The sequence below is a fragment of the Planococcus citri genome, chromosome 2 (genome assembly GCF_950023065.1).
Source record: "Planococcus citri chromosome 2, ihPlaCitr1.1, whole genome shotgun sequence".
In the NCBI taxonomy this organism is placed as follows: Eukaryota; Metazoa; Arthropoda; class Insecta; order Hemiptera; family Pseudococcidae; genus Planococcus; species Planococcus citri.
The window spans coordinates 2319655-2346376 of NC_088678.1; the positions used below are offsets into that span (position 1 = coordinate 2319655).

The 26722-nt window shown below is 35.1% G+C and overlaps 1 protein-coding gene across 2 annotated transcripts in view; it reads left to right on the plus strand.

The window, feature by feature from the left end:
- Positions 1-26722, plus strand: part of LOC135833978 (acetylcholinesterase-like) — a 93639-nt gene that overhangs the window by 50184 nt on the left and 16733 nt on the right. For both annotated transcript variants that reach the window (XM_065347807.1, XM_065347808.1), the window contains 3 exons: positions 14062-14278; positions 14383-14546; positions 19711-21040. In XM_065347807.1, the coding sequence (XP_065203879.1) occupies positions 14076-14278; positions 14383-14546; positions 19711-21040 (1697 nt within the window). In that variant the 5' untranslated portion in view covers positions 14062-14075. The remainder of the gene's footprint in view (positions 1-14061; positions 14279-14382; positions 14547-19710; positions 21041-26722) is intronic.

Sequence of the window (26722 nt, forward strand, 5' to 3'; positions counted from 1 at the left end):
AGGGAAAATTTTAAATTTGCTTGTCTGAAACAATACCTCTGAAATTCGAATTTCATAATTTTGAAGCGTTCATGAGCCTCCAGAGCGATTTTATTCGACTTCTCCAGAATTTTAAAATTTCTTCAGAAAGTGTGGAAATTAATTTGGGCAGCTGAAAATCGACTTGTGACTTATTCTTGATCAATTCAGTAAGTTTATCCACATTTGGGTTGATTTCCAGGCGTACCTTAGTGCCTACACCTCGAATGCGTTTTTTTTTGGCCAGCATGAGATAATTTAATAGAAATAAATTCAAAAAAATCAAAAAAATTCCGTTTGTAGGGAGATTTTTGATATTTGGATGACTAAATCTTGTGAACAATTCCAATCCCTCGAACCCAAATTTCATAATTTCGAGACGTTTTGGAGCCTCTAGTACGATTTTCAACTTCTCCAGAAATGTCAATTTCTTCAAGAGGCGTGGAAATTGATTTATAAAGCTATAAATCAAGTTGTGGCTCAATCTCGATCACTTTAACTATAGTTTATCTACATTTGAGCCAACTTCCAGGTGGGTTCCTCGAGTGCATTTTTTTTAACCAATCCAATAGAAATGTCGAGAATGAGTCGCAGTTCAAATTTTCAAGTATATCTGTCCAAATTAATTTTCACTCTTTCTAGTTTCTGGAAAGATCGAAAATCGTGCTGGAGGCTCCAGAATGCCTCAAAATGCTGAAATTTGGTTCTATAATAGGAAGTTGATATTAGTTTCAGGACTAATTTTCATCGTTCTTACCTACTACAAGTAAATCAGCATGCTTAGATGGTTATAATTTTAAATTTTTAAAAAGTCGTCAAAAATCAAAAAAATCAATTTGGGCTGCAGAAATTTTGGTTATGAGGATTTCAGACATTTCTTTTTCCGAAACTCTGGTTCAATTCTGATCAGAGGTGCGGACATCTCGAAAGGTTCCCTTGTAAGCTATTTCGAAAAAGCATACCCGAAAAATCTTGTAACCAAAATTTCAAGTGGTTGAGTTTTATTTTTGTCAAATTTCCAAAAACTGAAAAAAAACTTATATCATCGCAAATTTTCAACTTTTTTATGATTTTTTTTTAAAACCAAAATATATGAAAATAATTATTTTATTTCAGCTCTCCTCAACAGAAAAATAACCGCTTTTAAGCCATCCAGAAATTCCTTATTCACATTAAGTGACTTTTTTTTGTGAAATTCGAAGACGCGTCACTTTTACTGGTCAATGCCAATTTGATTAGAAAAATTGTAGGATAGACTTTATTTATTTTTTTTTTGAAATTTGTATTAGACAAGTCATGTTGGAAATTTCGTGATTTTTAACCCCCCCCCCCCACTTCTCTCTCTGTCTGTTTATATTTATTATTGAAAATGCAAAATATGTAGGTAGGTATGTATTTAGGTACAAAGAAGGTATCTCAACCGACACACAAATCTTCAGGCCTGACAAAGAGAAATCGGAAGACAAACCCAAAATATACCCTCCCTGCTAATTTCAGCTATTGAAATCCGTTCATTTTTTTTTACAAATTTTTTAAATTTCAAATATTCCCCATGAAAAAAAAAATCAAAATTTTTTATCAAATTTACTTTATAAAAGTTTGAATTTTGTTTATACCAAGGTAGGTATACCTCATTTTAAACCCCCTGACCTGATTGGTGATGGTTTCGAGTTGTTCTGGAGCCTCCAGAATATTTTTTGATTCTCCGGTGTCCGAAAAATGCCATTAAATATGGTCCAAAGTACTTGTGAACTCGGATTTGCCATCTCTGCGACTCTTTCGTTAAATTTGCATGGGCACATGATATTTTTAAGATCGATTCGTGCCAGCTCAAATACTATTTTTTCAGAGATTTATTTTTTTAATGAAAAATTCAGTTTGCTAAAAAGTTGAAGAAAAAAACTGAAATTCGGTTTTTACCCTATTTTTGACGTCTCAAGTCGATTAATAATGGTTTTCAGCTGTTCTGGAGTCTCTAATTTTCAAAAAAATACAATAAAAATACTCAAAATGAAATTTAACACCACCTATAAACTCTTGTTAGGGTTTCCCCTTTGATCTGAACTTCTTGAAAATTTTCTTCTTGAAGGTGTAAGATTCAAAAAACACTAATAAAATGGCTCTTTTTACCCTTTGCAAATTTCGTACAAATGATGAAAAAACCTGGTTTTCCTCCTGAAACGTATAGGTATTGTTTTCCTCTATCATCATCAAAGTTCAAACCGATCATTCGAGGTATAAATTTTGCACTACTTACCTATGCGGTTACACGATGAGAAAGCCGAAACGAAACTTGAAAAGCCACATTTATAAATCATTTCAACATTTACTCGTTAGTTTGACGCTTTTATGAAGTTATAGTTTCGCGTTGGGCTAAATAAATAATACGATTCAATGTCAAATTTTGCGGATTGCATCGTCTCGTGTGTTCAGCCCTCACCTATGCTGTACCCATACACGATGGCACATTTCAACTAGATGGATATGGTAGTTACGTACCTATTTCTAAAGGTATATACGGTAGCTATAGCGAATGCAGCAACATTTCATATACTCGTATAATACTCGTCGTACTATACCTAGATGTGATATTCCCACAGGATGAAATTGGCGCGTGTACACTTTTTTTTCTTCACCATCTAAACTATCTCTACAACATCTAATTTTGTCAAAAGTATCACCTATAACTTCGTTATTCTTGGCGCTTTCGAGTAAAAAATTCCCTCGAGTGCGGCAACTTCATAAATTAAACATCGTTTGATAGATGACCCTGTTTTTAAAAAATATCCCAAGTTTGTTCTTTTCGGCAAACGATGCAACATTAATGAAACTACTTCTTCGTGACCGTCCACGAGGGGAATTATCATAATGTACCTGCGAACTGCTCGTACAATAAAACCATCAAGAAGAGAATGGTAGTTTGCAAACTCATTCTATAAAGATAATCGAACTACGAGTAGATGGCAAGTACTATATACTCGTAAGGTATAGCGAATGTACCTTACCTATATAGCTTTACTGCCGGCCAAATAAATTCATTTCGTTTATTCGTCTCGTATCGATGCTCTTTGCTCGTCCTTAAGATATATCGAAATATTTCTGCTCAAAGTGTAGCATGGTAATATGGGCATTGGGTAGGTAGGTGTAGATGTTGAAACGTGTTATATAAGCGTATTTTTTGTGTCAAAAAAAATGAAATATCGTAACAACTCGGGAGGGTACCTAACAAAAAAATATAGAATGCAGATATTTATTTATGCTTAAGTAGTATACATACATGGCAATACATTATTGAAAAAGTAGGTAACTATATATGCTACCAACTCTATTACAATATGAGAATGATAAGGTTTTTTTTCAGCGAGGTTATATACGTGGTTTACGTTGCCGGTTGCATTTGAAAAAAAAATATCGAATGAAAAAGCTCGATGTATTTTCAAAATATACTACAAAGTTACTAGGCTATCTAACGCGGATTTCGACGAGTGGAATTTAATTCTTTTTTTTTCACTAGTCCAGCCAAACTTGGCGCAATTTTTCAAACATCGACGGCAAAAAAAAAGAGGGAAAAGTTTTCGTCGAAAAGAATACATAAATATATGGTATGTTACCATCATGGTAGATATAGTGTACACCGGGCGTATGTTATTTGAAAATTAAAGCTTTCGGGATCCGGGTGTCAGAATATATGTTTCGAAATTAGAGAACGGAAACTGGGTCGCAATGAAAAGTAGAGTGAACTTTGAATGACGTCAGAGCACGAATGACTGAATCCCATTGAATTATTCTATTATATGTCCGTCGTTGTTATTTTGGAAATCACGATAAATACCGAGTTGAAGAAGGCAAGAAGCAAATGTATTGCAGTTTATGGTCAAATTTTTGCTTTTTGTAGGTATGCATCGTGTGAACGTAACCACATCACACAGATTATACGTACATACAATCCATGTATACGTGGATTTTTGAAAAAATTTAATCTTATCCTTTTTTACGAACTCATCTCGTTTTAAATAATCTCGCTTTCTATATCCCTTCCTAAAGATTTTTTTTGACGAATAAAACTTTCGGGGTCAAACACATTTTATGAAACCAAAATTATTTTGAAATTGGTATTTCAGCATTTTCAATTTTTTTCTCGGAATTTTTTCTTTTTGATTTTGGATGTTGCAGTTTGGATTTTTCATTTTTGAAGAAAATCAGCTGCAGTTTAAAGTTTTTTCTCACTCACTAAAATTCTGAAAAATCTCGCTTTTTTACCGAAAAAAATGTCAAAAATTGCCAAAAAGTCTCGTTTTTTTCGATAAAAATATGCTGAAAAGTTTCATTTTTTTTTGTCAAAAATTATTAAAAATTGTAATTTTTGCAAAAAAATCCAAAAAGTCCCATTTTTTCCCAAAAGTTGTTTTAAAGTCTCACTTTCTTGATGAAATATGTAAAACGTACAGTTTTATTTTTTTGTCAAAAATCATTAGGTATAAATTGTCAATCCTTTTTCTATGCAAGAATTTTATTACTATACTGCTCAAATCACAACATAAAAGACTAATCTCCAGGGCCTGATGACATTCACCCTCACATGTTGAAATATTTGCATGAAAATGGAAAAAATGACCTATTGAACTTATATAACAAAATTTGGACTACGAATTCATTTCCTCAAACATGGAAAAGTGCTATTATCATTCCCATCCTAAAACCAGGTAAAAATCCTCATCTTCCTTCTAGTTATAGACCCATTTCCTTAACATCAGTCCCTTGCAAAATCTTAGAAAAAATGGTTATCAAAAGACTAAATTGTTCATACGTAGCACAAACTCTCTCAGTTCCTTTCAAAGTGGATTTAGAAAAAAAAGATCTACACTGGACCACTTTTTTAGCCTACAAAATGAAATTAACACTGCTTTTGAAAATAAAGAATAATGTACTTTCAGTGTTCTTTAACCTTGAAAAAGCATTTGATAAAGCTCGGCGCTACAAAATTTTCAGAAAATTACACTCCTTTGGAATTTGTGGACACTTGGCATACTTTATTCAAAACTTTCTAACAAATCGTTCTTACAGAGTTCGCCTAGATAACACTTACTCAAAATCCTTTAAAATTGAAAATGGAGTTCCTCAAGGTTCTGTTCTTAGTACAATCTTGTTTCTGATACAAATTGATGACATTTGTGATGTTATAACTAAACCACTCTCTTTGAGAATTTTTGCAAATGATTTAAACATCTCTCTTGGATTTAAAAACATCAACCTTATTGTAGAAATAATTCAGAAAACTCTAAATCAAATTGAAAAATGGGCTGAAACAAATGGTTTAAGTTTTTTAGAATCTAAAACACATTGTGTAGGTACTTTTTTCCAGAAAAAATCAAAGTAACCCAAAACCTACTCTAACATTTAAAGGTCGCTCCTTGGAGTTCAAATCTTCTACCAAATTTCTGGGACTTACGTTTGATAAAAAACTGACTTGGACCCCCCCCCCCCATTTTCTAAATATAAAATCAGAACTCTTAAAACGTATCAATTTATTAAAAATAATTTAAAATCCTAAATATAACCTTTCCTGTAAATTATTAATCCATCTATATAAATCTCTCATACACAGCAAAATTGACTATGGTAGTCCATGCTTTACAAAAATTTCCAATAAAACAGCCAATACCTTGAAAACTGTTCAAAATTCATCTTTACGGATTTGCATTGGAGCTCTTTACTCCTCATCCATTGATAGTATCTACTGTGAAGCTGCAGAACTACCCTCAAATTTCAGAAAATCACTAGTAACAAATAAATTCATTACATCAGCCTCAGCTGATCCATCACATTCCCTCCAAAATCTTATCTCAATATTCAGCTTACATCATTTTCAACAAAATGACAACCCACTTGCTAAGTTCATCTCTGAAATAAAAAACCTTGAAATTGATCTCAAAAATATCATCCAAAAACCCATAACACACCCTCCTTGGCTATTAAAACCCAAACCCTTACTAATTGATTTTCAACTGAGAAATTATCCAAAAAGAAACCATTCCCCATTAGAAATCAAAAGCCACCCTATTGACAAAATTATGCTGAAAAGCATGCATAATAGTGCATGATTTTGGATTGGTGTAAAAGCGTGCATTATCGCGTTAAAAATGTACGTTTTTGCATGCTAAACAGAAGCAATCTAGCAACCAAGTATTTTCTAAAATGCACCAGTGAGTAAAAATTTTTCTGAGTCCAAAAATTGATAACATTTATGCAAAAATAACCTCCTTTCTATTAAGCTGCAGGGTGGCTGAGTGAGTTAGGTGGCTGCACATCGCAGGAACCTGGGATCAATCCCCGCACACGCCGGAAATTTTTAAATTTTTTTTCAACTTTTTTGAAAAAATTATCTATTAGAATGTCTTAAAATTCACAATTAATCAGTAGATAGTAATTGCCAGTGAGTTTGAGCAATTTTTCTGCTAAAATTTCCGCACTTTTTGTACATACTTTTGGTTTACTTTTAAGCATGCTATTCACTGGCTGAATAGCATGCGATTTTTTGAAAAAAGTCCAAATTCACGCATGCATGTGATATGCAAAAAAGCATGCATTTCAGCATGTTGTACGCACAATTTTTGTCAATAGGGCACTATCTTGAACTCATATCAAACTACACAGAATTCAATTTATGCTTTACTGATAGTTCCAAAATCTCTAACCTACATACAGGATATGTTTTCTCAATAAATGGAAAAATTTTCAATTTTAAAATTCATGAGGTCTCTTCAATATATATGTACTTGCAATTCACCATTGTCTTTTGAACATATCCACCACACAGCTTGAAAACAAAAACTTTTTAATATAAAGTGACTCTCTTAGCTCCTTGATATCCATACAAAACATTTTTTCAGATCACCCTATTGTTCAAAATATTCACAAAATTCTACTAGATGGATCTCCAAAATTCAAACCACACCATCCACCTTATGTATACTCCTAGTCATGTCGGCATCGAAGGAAATGAAATTGTTGACACATATGCAAAATCAGCCACTAACCCCCCTCCCTTTACCATTTTCACCCCTGACAATATAAAATCCTTCTTTAAACAAAATACCTACTCACTCTAAATGGCAAAATTTCTGGTCATCACAGACATCAAACAAACTCTTTCAACACAAAAAAACAATCTACCCCTGGAAAGAACCTTGATCACCTAAACAGAAGAGAAAAATTAATTATAACCCATCTAAGAATAGGCCACTCTAAAATCACACACAACCACCTCTTATCAAAAAATTCCAAAACCCCCCTGTCAATTCTGTGAAAATGAACCTACATCCATCCAACATTTACTATTCACCTGTCCTAAATTACAGCAGACAAGACTATCTCTCCAAATAGACGCAAATTCAATGACCATCCCAGATAACCCTTCTGAAATCCAAAAATTTATAACATTTATGCAAAAATAACCTCCTTTCTATTAAGCTGCAGGGTGGCTGAGTGAGTTAGGTGGCTGCACATCGCAGGAACCTGGGATCAATCCCCGCACACGCCGGAAATTTTTAAATTTTTTTTCAACTTTTTTGAAAAAATTATCTATTAGAATGTCTTAAAATTCACAATTAATCAGTAGATAGTAATTGCCAGTGAGTTTGAGCAATTTTTCTGCTAAAATTTCCGCACTTTTTGTACATACTTTTGGTTTACTTTTAAGCATGCTATTCACTGGCTGAATAGCATGCGATTTTTTGAAAAAAGTCCAAATTCACGCATGCATGTGATATGCAAAAAAGCATGCATTTCAGCATGTTGTACGCACAATTTTTGTCAATAGGGCACTATCTTGAACTCATATCAAACTACACAGAATTCAATTTATGCTTTACTGATAGTTCCAAAATCTCTAACCTACATACAGGATATGTTTTCTCAATAAATGGAAAAATTTTCAATTTTAAAATTCATGAGGTCTCTTCAATATATATGTACTTGCAATTCACCATTGTCTTTTGAACATATCCACCACACAGCTTGAAAACAAAAACTTTTTAATATAAAGTGACTCTCTTAGCTCCTTGATATCCATACAAAACATTTTTTCAGATCACCCTATTGTTCAAAATATTCACAAAATTCTACTAGATGGATCTCCAAAATTCAAACCACACCATCCACCTTATGTATACTCCTAGTCATGTCGGCATCGAAGGAAATGAAATTGTTGACACATATGCAAAATCAGCCACTAACCCCCCTCCCTTTACCATTTTCACCCCTGACAATATAAAATCCTTCTTTAAACAAAATACCTACTCACTCTAAATGGCAAAATTTCTGGTCATCACAGACATCAAACAAACTCTTTCAACACAAAAAAACAATCTACCCCTGGAAAGAACCTTGATCACCTAAACAGAAGAGAAAAATTAATTATAACCCATCTAAGAATAGGCCACTCTAAAATCACACACAACCACCTCTTATCAAAAAATTCCAAAACCCCCCTGTCAATTCTGTGAAAATGAACCTACATCCATCCAACATTTACTATTCACCTGTCCTAAATTACAGCAGACAAGACTATCTCTCCAAATAGACGCAAATTCAATGACCATCCCAGATAACCCTTCTGAAATCCAAAAATTTATAACATTTATGCAAAAATAACCTCCTTTCTATTAAGCTGCAGGGTGGCTGAGTGAGTTAGGTGGCTGCACATCGCAGGAACCTGGGATCAATCCCCGCACACGCCGGAAATTTTTAAATTTTTTTTCAACTTTTTTGAAAAAATTATCTATTAGAATGTCTTAAAATTCACAATTAATCAGTAGATAGTAATTGCCAGTGAGTTTGAGCAATTTTTCTGCTAAAATTTCCGCACTTTTTGTACATACTTTTGGTTTACTTTTAAGCATGCTATTCACTGGCTGAATAGCATGCGATTTTTTGAAAAAAGTCCAAATTCACGCATGCATGTGATATGCAAAAAAGCATGCATTTCAGCATGTTGTACGCACAATTTTTGTCAATAGGGCACTATCTTGAACTCATATCAAACTACACAGAATTCAATTTATGCTTTACTGATAGTTCCAAAATCTCTAACCTACATACAGGATATGTTTTCTCAATAAATGGAAAAATTTTCAATTTTAAAATTCATGAGGTCTCTTCAATATATATGTACTTGCAATTCACCATTGTCTTTTGAACATATCCACCACACAGCTTGAAAACAAAAACTTTTTAATATAAAGTGACTCTCTTAGCTCCTTGATATCCATACAAAACATTTTTTCAGATCACCCTATTGTTCAAAATATTCACAAAATTCTACTAGATGGATCTCCAAAATTCAAACCACACCATCCACCTTATGTATACTCCTAGTCATGTCGGCATCGAAGGAAATGAAATTGTTGACACATATGCAAAATCAGCCACTAACCCCCCTCCCTTTACCATTTTCACCCCTGACAATATAAAATCCTTCTTTAAACAAAATACCTACTCACTCTAAATGGCAAAATTTCTGGTCATCACAGACATCAAACAAACTCTTTCAACACAAAAAAACAATCTACCCCTGGAAAGAACCTTGATCACCTAAACAGAAGAGAAAAATTAATTATAACCCATCTAAGAATAGGCCACTCTAAAATCACACACAACCACCTCTTATCAAAAAATTCCAAAACCCCCCTGTCAATTCTGTGAAAATGAACCTACATCCATCCAACATTTACTATTCACCTGTCCTAAATTACAGCAGACAAGACTATCTCTCCAAATAGACGCAAATTCAATGACCATCCCAGATAACCCTTCTGAAATCCAAAAATTTATAACCCTGCTAGAAAACATAAACCAAATAAACCAAATCTAAACCCTTCTATCCCTCGTGTGTAATAATCCTGCAATTATAAGTAAACACCAGAAAAAAAAATTTTGCAAAAAATTCCAAAATCTCATTTTTTTTCTAAAAAATTGCTCTCTTTCTTGCCAAAATTGTCAAAATATTGCTTTCTTGCCAAAAATTGAAAAATAAAATTTCATTTTCATGTTGAAAATTTTTGATAAGTCCTGCTTTATTGCCCAAACATTGTGAAATACAAGTTCACATTTCTGGCAAAACTTTGCAAAAATTATTACTGTTTTGCCAGTAAGTAATCGTCAAAAAGTCCTTTTTTTAGATTTTTCAACAAAATGTGACTTTTTTGAACTAACACATATAAATGTAGGTGTCACCTTCGTTGTAACATTTAATTATAAATGATGGTATTGAATCAACCCAAACCGTCAAAACGAGACATTATTATGAGGGGAACTCATATAGGTATATTTTTTTTTCGTTCTGAAAGCACATATTTAATTCATATTTCCACTGTCTTCTAACCATAAAATCAATTGCAATTTACACCTCGATATGGAATCATGAAAATGCGACCCGGCTCGACCTAATGTATGGGAGAGGCCAGAAGGACGCCTATATAAACCAAAACCCAACGACGAATACGACCGTTCATCGGCAATATAATATTATGAAATCATTATTCAATTTGGTAAAAGATGACGTGATGGGTGTAAGTAGTTGTCTACAAACGCGATTTGCGTATTTATGCGAATTTTCAATTAGCCTATTTTGTATTGTAGGATCGTTGAACGCGACGAAAAGGTTGCATCGGACATTTGGTTGATTGCAAATTGATTTTTGTTGTAACTGTTACTGCAGGACACTCTTGACATGTTTTTATTAATGCAATTTACCTATTCTATCCGATAAACGTATACCTACGTATTCCATATGACGTTACTCAGCCTAATGAATTTACTTCGATGCTACATTGTATATCTACCCTGCGGTAGATACAAGGTGTTCCAAAAAGTACTTTTTTGATCGAACTAACTTGTAAATCGTGGAGAACTACTCGTATATAAGTTCATTTTCTCTATCTCAAAAAATACACAGAAACGCAAAAAAGAATACATCGTGTATTATATACCACTTGCTACGGTATAATCTACGCACAGTTGTTTATATTCGTAGTTATAGTTCTTCCAAATCGATCGTGTCTGAATTATTCCTTCACCCTGCTTTCGCCACTTGGCCGTCTTCTTCGCTTCGGATGTTGTGAATAATTCATGAATAATAGTTTATAAGAAGGTATTTAAAGCTACGAGAGTTGAGAAATTCATCTGAGTAAAAATTTTCTCTCCGTCAGCGATTTTTGCATAAAAATAAAACATCTTGGTATGGAAATGATAATGCGATGAGATTATTTTCAAGTATCTATTGCTTAGGTATATATATAGGTGGACCGTTTTTTTTCTTTATGATTTTTGTCGTGAGAAGAAGATTTTCATCTTAATATTTTTTTTTCGTTTGGTTTTTTTTTTGGCTTCAGACACTTCTACTGACCTTTATTAAAATGTTGGCTTACCTACACATATCGTATGTCACTGATTTCATACAAATTGCCTATATAACATTATTTATTCAAAACGAACCGATTTACACTTTGATAAGTTTAAAATTCCAAATTTCAAAACAAGGATCGTAGGGTCACTCGTAGTAACCCTCACCTCCGTGGATTTAAAACAACACCAATATAGGAAGGTAACTGCATGGTAAGTAGAATTCAATAAATTGAAAAGAGAAAAAAAACAAACAAACGACGTAACTACGACATCAATTATGAGCTAGAAAAACTTATTGAGGAAGAATTTTTATTTATTTTTCTCTCGCCTCGTTTGAAAACCCGAAAAAACTTTTTGTTTCGTCGAAAAGAAAGCAGTCGAAAAGAAGGGGAAAAAGTAAAAGAAAGAAAGAAAGAAAGAAACAGTTGTTTTTTCCTTGTTTCTTTCGCTTTCACGCAAAAAAGTCATCGAGCGAAATTGTACGTTCACAGATAGTATTTTCAATTTTTATAAAGTTATCGAAACGATAAATTAAATTTATTTCTCTTTGAACTTCGACGTAGTAAATTGTAAAGAGAAAGAAAGAAGTAAACAGCTTTTTAATATCAAAATCTTTTCCAAGTAGTACTTTTTATCGCGGTAATTACAAGAACGAAAAAGTAAGGAGTTACTTATTCCGCGCGCTTCTAGCTATTTTCTTCTTTTTCATTTTTTCGTTTTAATACCACTTTTATCGAGTTTTTTTTCCATTTTAATTTAATTACACGGCCAAAGGTTTTTTAACGAAGCTCTGTTGCTTTTTCAACTTTTAACAAAGCGGTATTTTATAATTCTCAATTTTTCTAACCATTTTTAATAGAGTTTCTTTTTTTGTATTTTGTAATTTTTTTTCCACTTACAAATATAGCCCGGAAGAATATTATTATTTTTCTTTTCCATTCTATACGCGGAAAGTACACCGGTACTATAAAAGATTGTTTTTTTTTTTCTGACGCGTTCGGTTAAAGGCAGGTATGGTAGCAGGTACCTGCTTCTCTGCATTCGAGAGTATTTTATAATGTGTTTCACAATGAACGTGTGCATTTTACAATGTGTGTTATTGCGAACTTTGTACTATACTAGGTTGCGTTCGTTATTCACGAGTTAAATATGTACTTGAAAAACAATGGTAGCTCTACACTCGATTGTTTTCTCGATAGTTGAAATACGAGTGTTTTCTTTCTCGAGTCTGAAAACTTTTATTAAAGTCGCAACAGTCGAATTAGTATAAATTATGCAACACGAGCGGTTTTATTATGGACATTACTCTCCATCAATTAATTTACCAACGACGTTGGTCAGATTAGTAGGTATCTACCACGTCTTTACTGTATCATTATCTTGTGGCAGTTATCGTCTATAATAACGTTTGCTTTTCTTCGTTAATTTGAATAATTAAGGATACCAAGAAAGTGTTCCAATATGAGAACTTCAATTTGTACACAGACGCGGAGTGGGTCGGTTAGGGGACACTGGTTGGTGCATCGAATGGGGGGGGGGGCTCAAATCTTCTCTCCTTGAGAATCTTTCTCGTTCTGTTTTTTTTTTCAGGTTTGGATATTTGAATGATAGTGGTGTGATTAATTTTTGTTTTTTTTTTAAAATTCAATTTCGCAAAAATTGTTCTAAAAATTCGCCCCGAAAAGCGATAAATTTATTCTAAAAATCATCGAATAAAAATGCTTGGAAAATTGCTACCTATATACCTATGAAAAAAATTGATTCAAAATTATGAAAAAATTTCATATTGAATTGCTACTGAAAAATTCCAGTGTTGAAATGATCGCGAAAAATTCCTTTAATAAAAACATTACCTACTCATTCTACTGAAATTCCTCCAAAAAGTTTATCTGAAGCACCACAGAAAAAATTCTTTCAAAATTGCCACAAGCAAGATGACATTTCACATTTCATCTCAAGCAGCAAAGATCTAGCTACCTGAAACACGTTCAAGTTTAGATAGGTACCTAAGTACTTTCACATAGATATTAATTAAACTCGATTCGTCGAGCCAATTCAGCCTCGTGTATTTTTTTTCATTCGATTTACGTGTTTGTAATAATGGATACACAAATAGGCGTGATGCGTGATGCTTCTTAATTAGGTTGATTTTTTTTTATTTTCATTTTCAAATATGCTCATAAAGTTGGATATGATTAATCGTAATATAGGTATAATATACCTATTAAAATGAAACATTTATTTTAATTAACGAAGGGTGAAGAGATATTCGTGCTGAGTGTCTCTGTCTAGCGACGTGCCCCTTGACAACTCAAAGCTTCTAGGGTATTGTTTGGTACAATGGTAAAGCATGAAATGCATACTCTTCGTATATTGAAGGATGAGCAAAGCAGATCATTATGCATATTGTGTATATAATACTCTTTATAGGTACCTGTATTAAGGTGGTACTAGAACAGTATCTCAACATATTGTACAGTTACTTCAAATACACCCTTTTCATTATTCTCTTTATGATGTACGGTTTCTCTATAATTCTACCTACCTACATAATAATAATAATAATAATTATTATTATTAGAAATAATGAGAACGATGAAGCTCGTAGATTACAAGAGTATTCTTCTGTATTTCTTACAGGTTTGTTGGAGGTGATGATGTCCTACAAGTTTTCGTTGATTATGGTATGCTGGATGTTAACATGCAAAGATGTATTTGTTAATTCAGCCGAAAATCAACATAGAGGGCCACCGCCTTACTTCGAGGATGAAACCAAACAGTCTTCTGCCCGCTTCGGCAACGATTATTGGGACACGGTGGTCGACGATGAACCTAACCAAGAACCCGAAGATCAAATGTAAATTTCAAAAGGTTTTTAGTCGTAGACCATACCATTTTTAGAATGGAGGGGATTGTGTTGATGCTATTGAGGAAGTCACTTTGTATAATGTATTTATACAGGGATGACGAACCGGTATTCGCCAAACAAGTATATCGCAGTAAAGAAGACGAAGAGGTATTGGTGGAAACGAAAAATGGTAAAGCCAGGGGAGCGGTTTTGAGCGCTGCTACTGGCAAAAAAGTGATCGCGTGGTACGGCATCCCATACGCCCAGAAGCCCGTGGGTAAGTCGATAAAAAAGTACTTATGTGGTGAAATTTCATTCTACGGATTATAGCTCGGTGAATTAATGAATGACGTGGCCATATCAATATTGTAGGTACTTATTTGTGCCAAAAAAGCTTCAAAAGAACAAAAATAATGTGAAAAAAAAGGAAGAAGAAGCCAGTCTTAACACTGTTCACAAAATATTTTTTAGATAGGTAGGTCAATGAATGGACATTTTTTTTTTTTTTTTTGAACAAATATCTAAGACTCAATTGGGTACCTAACTTTAAGATTGTTTTTTTCGATTTTTCAAAATTTGATGACCAAAAATTATTGTCACTGAATTCCAAAATATTCCTTTTAAAAAAAATTGGAATCTAAAAGTGCTTCCTGGCGCAGAAATCACACGAGCGACAGTCGATCATTTCAAAGATTATTTGTTTATTAATTTGAAATTGCCTCCTGACGCAGAAACCACATGAGCAAAATCCACCTTTTTGGAGTAGTTTTTGAATTGACAATTGCCCCCTGGCCCAGAAATCACACGAGCAACAGTCGCAATCATTTCAAAGATCATTTATTAATTTGAAATTGCCTCCTGGCGCAGAAACCACATGAACAAAATCTACCTTTTTGGGGTACTTTTTGAATTGGCAAGTGCCTCCTGGCGCAGAAACCACTGGAACAATAATCGATCATTTCAAAGAATATTTATTAGGTAACTTGGATTTACCTCCTGGTGCAGAAACCGCATGAGAAAAAATCATACTTTTAAAAAATAATCCATCAGTTTGAAAGTTGCCTCCTGGCGCAGAAACAACGGAACCCTCGCTAGATCACTTTGAATAAATTTTTGATACTTGAAGCATTCAAAATGTTGGCCTCCTGGCGCAGAAGTATCATAAGATGAATGTTGTCTTTTTTGGAATAGTTTTTGAATATGAACTAGGTACCTCCTGATGCAGAAACTACTTGATCAGAACTCTGCCTTTAGAGCTAACGTGTGCCATTTTTTTGACAATTTTTGAAATTGGATACATTTCTTATGATTGCTTCTTGGCGCAGAAACAAAATACATAGCTTAACATCCCATTTCAGATAATTTTTGAAACTGCTTCTATGTATGTATCCTAGAGATACATCTCCTGGCACAGAATCAAGAGCCTGTTGCCTGCATTTCCTCCTGGCGCGATGGCGCAGAAATCGATAGCATTTTTTTAAAAAATATATTGACAACAATAATTTTGATGAAATTTTATTGAAATTTCAAGCTTCGAAAATCTGCTGGAGGCTCCAAAATGACTGGAACCCACCTGAAGTCGTCTTCAGAGAGTGCTAAAATTGGAGTGCAGAGTAACTTTCCGTTTTTGATCTCCATTTTGATGAAATTTTGTGAAAATTTAAAGTTTCAAAAATCTACTGGAGACTCCAGTAATTTTCAAAAAGTCGCTGGAGACTCCAAAACGACTTGAAATCCACCAGCAGTTGACTTCGTAGCGAATTGAAACTAGTTTGCAGAATAAATTTCGGCTTTCCAACTCCATTTGATGAAATTTTGTGGGAATTTCAAGTTTCAAAAATCTGCTGGAGGCTCCAGAACTACTGTAAACGGTCTGAAACAGTTTCCAATCGGCTTGGCAGGTGGAAAATGGAATATATTCTAAATTTCAGCTTTCTATGTCAATTTTATAAGATAATTGATTTTATCCCTCATTTTTGACCTAAATTTGTTTTTCAAAAATTCACCAAAAATCGAAAAAGGCACTTGAGCGCTTGAAATTTTGACAGATGATGAATTTTTGCCTGCTCTTTCGATCTACCTTTGTAAGGTTTTGAAAAAATTCGTTCAAGTCCTATGTTGGAACGCAAAATCTGCGATCTCGGCTGACCAGCCAATCAATATGGCCGCCATTTTGTGAGTAGGACCATAATTTTTTTAGGACAAGGGCTGGAAACATTCCTTAGGATTCCCCCTTTGAGAAAAAAGTTGTCTTGAAGAATCAGCCCCCAGGGGGGTGCAATTGGTCCTGGCCCAGAAACAGCATAAGAATCCTCTAGCTCTTCAGAATGATTTTTGAATCAGAATTCGCCTTCTGGCACAGAACCAACATGAGTGAAACTTTGTCTGTTCTGAAGTAATTTTTGTATCTGAAAATAGGTACCTGATAGCACCAAAAAATATATTTATTTGTATATATACTATATGAACAAAACTAGGACATTTTCAAAATCATTTTAAAACCTACAGCTGGCTCCTGGCGCAGAAGCAACATGAGAAAAATTTGATTTTTTCATGAACTTTTTCAATACAGTGTCCAGTATTTTCGAACAATTTTTACCGACTTTTCTTAAGAAAAGTGGAGTACTGTATTTGTTGCGATGGTGGAAGTTGGGTCGGGGAGTGACTTTTCTTTACGTTTTGAGGGTCTGGGATCACGATACGACCATTCCCGAAAATTCAGGTTTCCTTATATAAGGTTTATATATAGATATATATATACAGGCTTGCTACAGCTTATACAGGCCCGTTTCTGGAAGTGACATCGACTATCCGAGACCCGACGCGACGTTCCGAGGCCCGTTAGCGGGTCTCGGAACGTTTTCCTATTAAAAACTATATTTTCATGATGTACACACTTCAGGGATGCTATAGACAAATTTTTGTCTGGGACTCACAAAGTAGGTATCATACCTACAGTATATACAGCTTACCTTACTTCACCCCACACAGAAACTTTATACTCGCGTCATTCCTGTATAAATCACTCCTTGGAGATCGCACCAACGGCTCTAGACCAGGCTTGATAGCCGCTAGCAAGGCGCATGCGCGAACGAATTTACCAGGCACTCTTTAAAATTTTTCCAAGTGTCAAAGACGCGGGCCTCGGATCGTCAGTACGATGTACCGGGTCTCGGATAGTAAGCAAGTTTCATATAGATATATATATAAGTTTTTTTGGGTTTTTTCGATATAACTCAAAAGCTGTAAACTTTTGGATCGTGGTGATAATTTTGGTTTGTAGGGACGGTAAAGGCCTAGTTGTATGCAAAGTTTCATCAAAATTGGTTCAGCCGTTTTCTAGATATTGAATTTTGAAAAATTGTGAAAAAAAAGTTTAAAGTTCAATAACCTCGAAAACTTTGAACTTTTGGAGCATGATGGTTATGTCAAAAAATCGGGCTTGTAACCTAGTTATAAGATTATAAATTTGATCAAAATCGGTTCAGCCGTTCCTGAGAAATTTCATTTTTAATGAATTTTGTGCAAAGTCACCCTGCAAATTTTGTCGCTCGATAAACGCTGAAGCTGCGAACTTTTGAAACATGCTGATGATGACAAAATGTTAGGCAAGTATCCAACAGGTGAAAATTTAAATTTCATCAAAATCGGTTAAGCTGTTCTTGAGTAATTAATTTTTAAAGTTGATGATTTTTTCAATGTGCCATTTTACCAAATAAAATTATCGATTTTCGTATTATTTCGAAATTCGAATATTCGCGGATGAATTTTTGGAAATTCGAGTTCGACAAAAAATCGAGGATATTTTTATTGATACAATGTACGTTTAAACGATACGTTTATCGATCAATTTCACGAAAATAGAAATGAAAATTTATCGAATTTCTTATTTCAAATAGGTAGTCAACATGTATACCTTTTAAAATTGCATTTTGGAAAAGTACAACGGTGGACCTGGGGCGAAGGAGTTGGCTTGGTGAGCGGGTGGTACACAGTTCAAATCGCACCCCAGGAGCAAATTTTTTTAAAAATTTTTTTAACGATTTTTGACAGAAAATGTTGGAATTTATCGATTTTTTTATTTCGAATGTACGCGGATCAATTTTGGACTCGATAATTACTCGATATATTCGCGAATAATTAACCAAGAATTAATTAAATGGATTTTTGACAGAAAATGTTGAAATTTATCGATTTTCTTATTTCGAATGTAACGCGGATCAATTTTGGACTCAATATCACTAAAAATAAATTGAATAAATCGAGTCGTTCGCGAATGATTCACGAAAAATAATTGAATGAAAAGTTCAATTCGTTCGCGAATGTCACTTATACGAATCGATTCGTTCGCGAATGATTCACAAAAAAAATTCAATCCATTCGTGAATGATTCGCCAAAAAAACTTCAATCCGTTCGTGAATGATTCACCAAAAATTGAGTAAATGAATCGATTCGTTCAAGAACGAGTCACTCATACCAATCGATTTGTTCGCGAACGAGTCATTCATACGAATAGATTTGAATAAATCGAGTCGTTCGCGAATGATTCACGAAAAATAATTGAATGAAAAGTTCAATTCGTTCGCGAATGTCACTTATACGAATCGATTCGTTCGCGAATGATTCACAAAAAAAAATTCAATCCATTCGTGAATGATTCGCCAAAAAAACTTCAATCCGTTCGTGAATGATTCACCAAAAATTGAGTAAATGAATCGATTCGTTCAAGAACGAGTCACTCATACCAATCGATTTGTTCGCGAACGAGTCATTCATACGAATAGATTCGTTCGCGAACGAGTCACTTACACGAATCGATTCGTTCGCGAATAATTTAGTAACTATTAATTTACTCGTTCGCGAATGATTCACCTAAAAATCACTCAATTTGTTTACTAAATTGCCAATTGTTCGTAAATGATTCGATTCGATTGTAAACAGAACAGAAACAGATCAATTGCTGTAAAAATGTTTCAAAACTAGTGAATCAATTCGTTCGTAATAAATTTTTATTCAAAGAAAAGTCGGTCTTCTCACGCTAAATGCGTGAGTGTTTTTGAAACTTGGCTTGCTTTTTGGTGCAGAAATGAACTGAAAAAACTCTGGCCTTTTTCGGACAATTTTTGAAACTTGAACGAAGGCTGGTTGTCTATTTAGTATGCCTCCTGGCGCAGAAACCGTATGGGCATGACTTGATATTCTGGAGTAATTTTTGAAACTTTAGTCATTCTCATTATTCACCGTTGCCTCCTGGTGCAGAAATGACATGAGAATTTTTTATTTTAAACAAACATTTATAAATTTTTCTATTCACTGCGTCTGTTCGAATCAGTCATGATCAAGGAATTTTTCTTCATTACCCGAACTATAATCCGTAGTCGAACGATTGTGTCGAATCGAAGAATACTAAAAATAATTCGATATTGCATTTGTGAGTTAGGTAATCTTCGATTCCGAAGACCAGTGCCAGCCGACAGATGGGACAAGGACGACCCGAATTTCGTTCTGAACGCGACCAAGTTTCCAAACAGCTGCTTCCAAATGATCGACACACTATTCGGCGACTTCGCCGGTGCTACGATGTGGAATCCGAATTCGCCGCTATCGGAAGACTGCCTGTACTTGAATATCATCTCTCCGTATCCTAGGCCGAAAAACGCCACCGTTTTAGTATGGATTTTCGGCGGCGGTTTTTATTCGGGCACGTCAACGTTAGACGTGTACGATCCGAAAACGCTGGCTTCCGAAGAGAACGTAATTATCGCTTCGATGCAGTACAGAATAACCTCTTTGGGATTTTTATACTTCGGCACCGAAGACGCGCCAGGCAACGTGGGCTTATTCGATCAACTACTCGGGCTGCAATGGATACACGATAATATCGCCGCGTTCGGCGGCAACCCTCATAATGTGACGCTTTTCGGCGAATCGGCGGGAGCGGTTTCAGTCAGCATGCATCTTTTATCGCCCTTAAGTAGGAATCTGTTTAGCAGAGCGATTATGGAATCCGGTTCGCCGACTGCTCCCTGGGCGGTACTTTCGCGAGATGAGAGTATACGTCGGGGACTTCAGCTAGCAAAGGTTTTAGGATGTCCGCATAGCATTAAGAATTTACCTAAAGTGACAGAATGTCTTCGTAAGGTAAACGCTACCACGTTAGTGCAGAAAGAATGGGTCGTCGAGGGTGTATGCGATTTCCCGTTCGTGCCGGTCGTCGATGGACATTTTTTACAATGCGATCCGGATGACTGCACTAGAACGAGTAATTTTAAAAACATCAGCATCATCATGGGAAGTAATTCGGAGGAAGGATTTTATTTTATTATGTATTTTTTAACCGATCTTCTGCGAAAAGAAGAAAACGTTTTGATATCTAGAGACGAATTCGTCAGAGCTGTGAACTCACTCAATCCCGATATGAACGATCTCGCTAGGCAAGCCATAATATTCGAATATACCGACTGGATGAATCCGGACGATCCTGTCAAAAATAGAGACGCTCTCGATAAACTAGTCGGCGATCGTCAATTCACCTGTAATGTCAACGAATTCGCTCACGCTTACGCTAAGGCTGGCAACGACGTTTATATGTACTTTTTTAAACACCGTTCGTCGCGAAGTCTTTGGCCATCTTGGTCCGGAGTCTTGCACGGCGATGAAATCAACTTCATTTTTGGCGAACCATTGGACCCTATAAAACGATACAGACGCGAAGAAATACAACTCAGTAAGCGAATGATGAAGTACTGGGCCAACTTTGCTAAAACTGGGTAAGCATTAGTTATTCAATACCTGTATTTCATATTTTAGGCTATCGTACGCGTAGGCCGTATAGATATTTACTTATTTCGCAGCTGTCGTAGAATAGAATAGTCATCTCATGTCGAGTCAAAGTAAAAATGAAAGCTGTCTGAAAAGTTATGGATTTATTTAAAATTTTGAGAACCAAGTTGGAAATTTTTGGGAATGACGAATGCATGAATGCGAATTACCGACTTTTCGACAGAAAATTTGATATAGTTATCCTTGTTGCGATAGTGAAACATGGGTCGGGAGTGACTTTTCTTCATGTTTTGAAGGTCTGCGATAACCATACGTTCATTCTCGAAAATTCAGGTTTTCTTATATAAGATTTATTATTAGGTACCCATTTTTTTTTAATTTTCGATTTTATTCGAAAGCTGCAAACTTTTGGATCATGGTGATGATCGATTGTAGGAATGGTGAAGGCCTAATGAGATTTCTAGTTTCATCGAAATCAGTTCAGAAAAATTTTTTATCGCTCAATAAACTTGGAAGCTTTGAGCTTTTGGAACATGATGAGGGCAAGATATCAGGCTAGTAGGTATCTCAAAATCTATTCAAATTTTCCTGAGAAATTCAATTTTTAATGAATTTTGTGCCAAGTAACCCCACTACTTCAGAAAACGTACGCAGGCTTTTGGACCATTTGCATACGAATAGATTCATTTTTAGCGAATCATACTCCAACGAATTGATTAATTGATTCATCAATTTATAAACCAATTCATTCGCGAATGGTTTACCAAAAATTATTCTAATTCGTTTGTCAACGATTCGACAAAATTTGACTGAATGAATCGAGTCGTTCACGAATGAGTCACTTTTACAAATCAATTCGTTCGCGAACGATTCACCAAAAATTATTTAATTCGTTGGTGATGAACGATTCAACAAAAATTAAATGAATGAATCGACTCGTTCGCGAATAAATTATTCAACTCGTTCGTGAATGATTCACCAAAAATTATGTAATTCGTTCGCGAACGATTCAACAAAAATTAAATCAATGAATCGACTCGTTCACGAACGAATCATCTATACGAATCAATTCGTTCGGGAGGGAATAAATTATTCAACTCGTTCGCGAACGAGTCACTTATACAAATCAATTCGTTCATGAATGATTCATCAAAAATTATTCAATTACTTCGCAGATGATTCACCAAAAATGATCTAATTCATTCGTGAACGATTCGACAAAATTTGACTGAATGAATCGATTCGTTCACGAATGAGTCACTTATACAAATAAATTCGTTCCCGAACGATTCACCGATCACCAACAATTATTTATTTCGTTCGTGAACGATTCAGCAAAAATTGAATGAATGAATCGATTCGTTCACGAATGACCGGAATGAGTCATCTATACGAATCAATTCGTTCGCGAATACATTATTCAACTCGTTCGTGAATGATTCACCAAAATTATTCTAATGAATCGATTCGTTCGCGAACGAGTCACTTATACGAATCAATTCGTTCACGAATGATTCATCAAAAATCCAATCAATTCGTATAAGTGACTCGTTCGCGAACGAATCGATTCATTTGATTAATCTTGGTGAATCGTTCACGAACGAGTTGAATAATATATTCGCGAACGAATTGATTCGTATAAATGACTCGTTCCGGTCGTTCGCGAACGGATCGATTCACTGAAAATTAATTAATTTGTTCGTGAACGATTCGACAAAAATTATGAATCGATTCGTTCACGAACGAGTCATCTATACGAATCAATTCGTTCGCGAATAAATTATATTCAACTTGTTCGTGAATGATTCACTAAAACTTAATCAAATGAATCGATTCGTTCGCGTACGATTCACTTATACGAATCAACTCATTCACGAATGATTCATCAAAAATTATTCAACTCGTTCGCAGATGATTCACCACAAATTGAATGAATTAACCGATTCGTTTGCGAACGAGCCCCTAAAAATTAATTAATTCGTTCGGGAACGATTCCACAAAAATTAATCGTTTGTGAATGATTCGATTCGATTCACTTTGCTTCGCATGAAAACAGATCAATTCCTTTACAATAGTTTCACAAAACCCGAATCACAACTCGTTCACAAATCATTCACTTAAAAACTGCATCTTTGAAAAAAATAAAAAACGATTTTGCAACAAAAACAAGATTAAAATAAACTCGAACGAAAATTAATTTAAAATAATTACCTAGGTACGTACATTCAAAAGTGGAACATTTCCAACCGCGAAAAAAGAAAAAAAAAATCCGAATCGACTATGTACAAGGCATAAGCAGTAGAAAGCGGGAAAGCTTTAGGATTTCACATAAAATTAGCGTATCTTGACGACAGCACAACGGCTGCGATGGTTTCTCGGGCTTTTCGAATATTATTAATTTGTTGCTAAAGGTCGACGACGATGAAACGAGACGAATTGGGGCGGTGTGGCTTTAAAAAAATAACGTTAAAGTTGCCGAGTTAATGCGAATTTTAAATATTCACCGCACTCCGTTTAGAATACTTAACCGATAGGATATTTCATTTGATCTGCAGCCACTCGCCTCCGTTTTCTCAGCTCGCACCCCTCTACTGAAAAGAAAATTGAAAGAAACGTTATTAGGATACCTACCTACCAATATTAGTAGTTTGCAACGTTTTCATTCTGTCGTCGTCGTCTTCGTCCAAGATAAGCTTGTTTTACGAGCTTACAGAGAAGTCTATGGAACGAACGAAAGGGCGACAGCATGCCCGCCCCTTGCCCCTTCCAGTATACCAAAAACGGATTTTTATCATAAAATGAGATTCGTAACAGAAAATTGAAAAACGTAACCGTGTAATCCTTGCTTTTCAATAAACTTTGTCTTTTATTTTTTTATCTTTATTCGAATGGTTCGTTGGTTATTTTAACATTACACCTTATTATTTCCATTCACCCTCGAAAGCCTGCGTAAATGGATAGTTATACCTTTATCTGATGTACCTAACATTAATCTAACATCATTAGCGTGTGGTGTGTAATCCAAACAAATTTCTGCTTTTCCCCCATTTTTTTGCCTGATTAATTTAAAGTTATAGGTAGGCATAACTTTTTTTTTTTTTTTGCAAAATGAAATTAATAAACGGTACCTACATCAACGTTTTTATTAGTCACGAACACCGTTTCGTAATCGACTCATTAGAGAAAAATTTTTGAAGAATGCACGATACCGACGTGTCGCGTTTTTTCTCTTTTGTATTTTTATCGCCCGGTTGAGAAAAACACACCCGCATTCGGCGTTGAATTTTTTTATTTCAATTCGTAAAGCAGAAATTGTAGCGTGATTTTTGTCTTGATCTTTCGTGATAAAAATACCGGTCTGTGTTGTATACTTTTTGTCATGTATATCGTGACTAGTCATCAACATTGCAATCATAAACATCATCTGGTTGATTGGTGGCTGAAAAACGCGACCGAGAATTTTTTCCAAGTTGGTAACAACCACAAATGAGGATATTGTGACATTTTACAGACATTTTCATTTTCTTGACTGACTGTTCTCGAGTTCGCAGCTGATAAAACGGCCTATCTTACACTCATTTTTTAAAGCTATTTGTCGAATAAAAAAGACAATGACTTCAAAGATTTCGGTTAATTAAAATTATTTTGAAACTACGAGTAAATTGCCCGAGCAAAGCAAGGGCGAAAAAACGTTTGAAAATTAATGTGTTTCTGTTGGGGGGAGGGGGATACTTCCAATGGTGACTTGGTGACTTGACAGATCACGATTTGGGAGCCAATTTTTTTAATTGGATTTTCATTTTAGTGCTTCTTCCCTTAAAGTCCGTTTGAAGACTTGGTCTTCAAGAATAATATGCCATCTCAGCACCCCTGAAGTAGTAACCCTAAAATTGGCTAGATGACCAAATTCGATCATCATCATCATCATCATTGAACTTTGACCCGGTGAGCTGTTCAGCCCATCTGGGAAAATGTAGAAGAATTGCTCGCTGATGTATCATCAAGTTTTTTTTCAGTCTTCCCCTGCTCCTCCTGCCAGTTGGAGTGTACTCTTTGACTTTTCGAGGGGACCGTTCATCGGTATGGCTCGGTTTATAGCTCCGCTTACTCTCAGGAATTTACTGATCATAAGTTGTGCGTCAACTTCTCCTTCATATGACAGCTCACATCTGAGATATTTAAAGCTTATAACTTGTTATGGCAGTCCATTTACAACGATTTTACTACGTATTGGCTCTTTCCCCTCAAAGGCCATCACCTTTGTTTTTGACGATGAGATTCTCATTCTGTACTTATCAGCTACTTTCTGAAGGTTGTACATTGCTCTCTGCAAGTCATTTTCGTTGTCAGAAAAGACCACCTGATCATCAGCAAACAGCTGGGTATTGACATGGGTGTTGTTGATGTCTAGCCCTTTTGACTTGGTTTTCAGCCATTCTTTAATCATGTCATCAAAGTAGATGTTGAACAGACTACATGACATTAGGCATCCCTGTCTTACTCCTCTTCCTATCTTCTTTGCTTCGGACATGTTTCCAGATCTTACTCTTAATACATTATCCGTGTATATTTCTTCAATTAGGCGTACTATTTGTTCATTCACTTCAATTTTCCTCAGGATTTCAAACAACTTCTTCCTTCATACTCGATCATATGCCTTCTCCAGATCAACAAAGCACATGTGGGTCTCTAGGTTATATTCTTGTATCTTCACCATCAGCAGCCTTGTTGCATATACTCCATCTATGCATGCTATTCCCTTTCGAAATCCATTTTGGCATTCCAATACATATTATTGGCTGCGCATGGCTCTCAATTTTTCTCGCTAGCATCTTTGCAAGTATTTTGTTGGCAGCATTTAGTAGGCTAATTCCACAGTAGTTTTCTGGGTCATTTTGGTCTCCTTTTTTGAAGATGGTTATTACAATTGAAGGGTGGTTTTCCAAAACGCATTAAGTCCATTTTTTTCGAAATTGATTTTTTCGCGCCATTTGGTTAGTGACGTCAGGACACATCATCTGAGACGCATACCTACTTAAAATACCTATTTTATCCATGTTCTTTCCAGCTTTTTGTGAAATTGTTGAAATGCGCTTGATTTTCCAAAACGCATTAAGTCCATGTTTTTTAACGCTTGTAGAATCGCTTGTTCCCATACGAACTGATTTTTAAAATTTTATAGTATGTTGTATATGTGCATCCTTAGGAAGTATCGTCACAGAAATTTTCAACCCCCTCCCCCCCATATTTACCCCTCAAAAATGACGTTTTCAGTTTTTTAACTTATTTTATGGTATTTAACAATGACGATTGCGAGGTACATTTTAGAAACACCTTTTTTGGACGTATTTTTGACCCAATACCTTTTTCGAAATTTTTGCGGTGGTGCGCCATGTTAGAAAATTGGGAAATGTGTGTGTGTGTGTGTGTGGGGGGGGGGGTGAAATGGGAATTTTGGGGAAAATGACTATCAACGAGTACGGTGTCGTTTTCTTATGATTCGATATCGCTGAGCACGAATATGACGTTAGATTTTGTTTTACACCCCCACAGCCCCTCCGGAGCCCTCAGCCCCCACCTCAATTTTCACTATATTGGGAATGAAGTTACATTGATGACGTTGGTATTGTTGTCTTATAATTCGATACCACTGAGCATGAATATGGCGT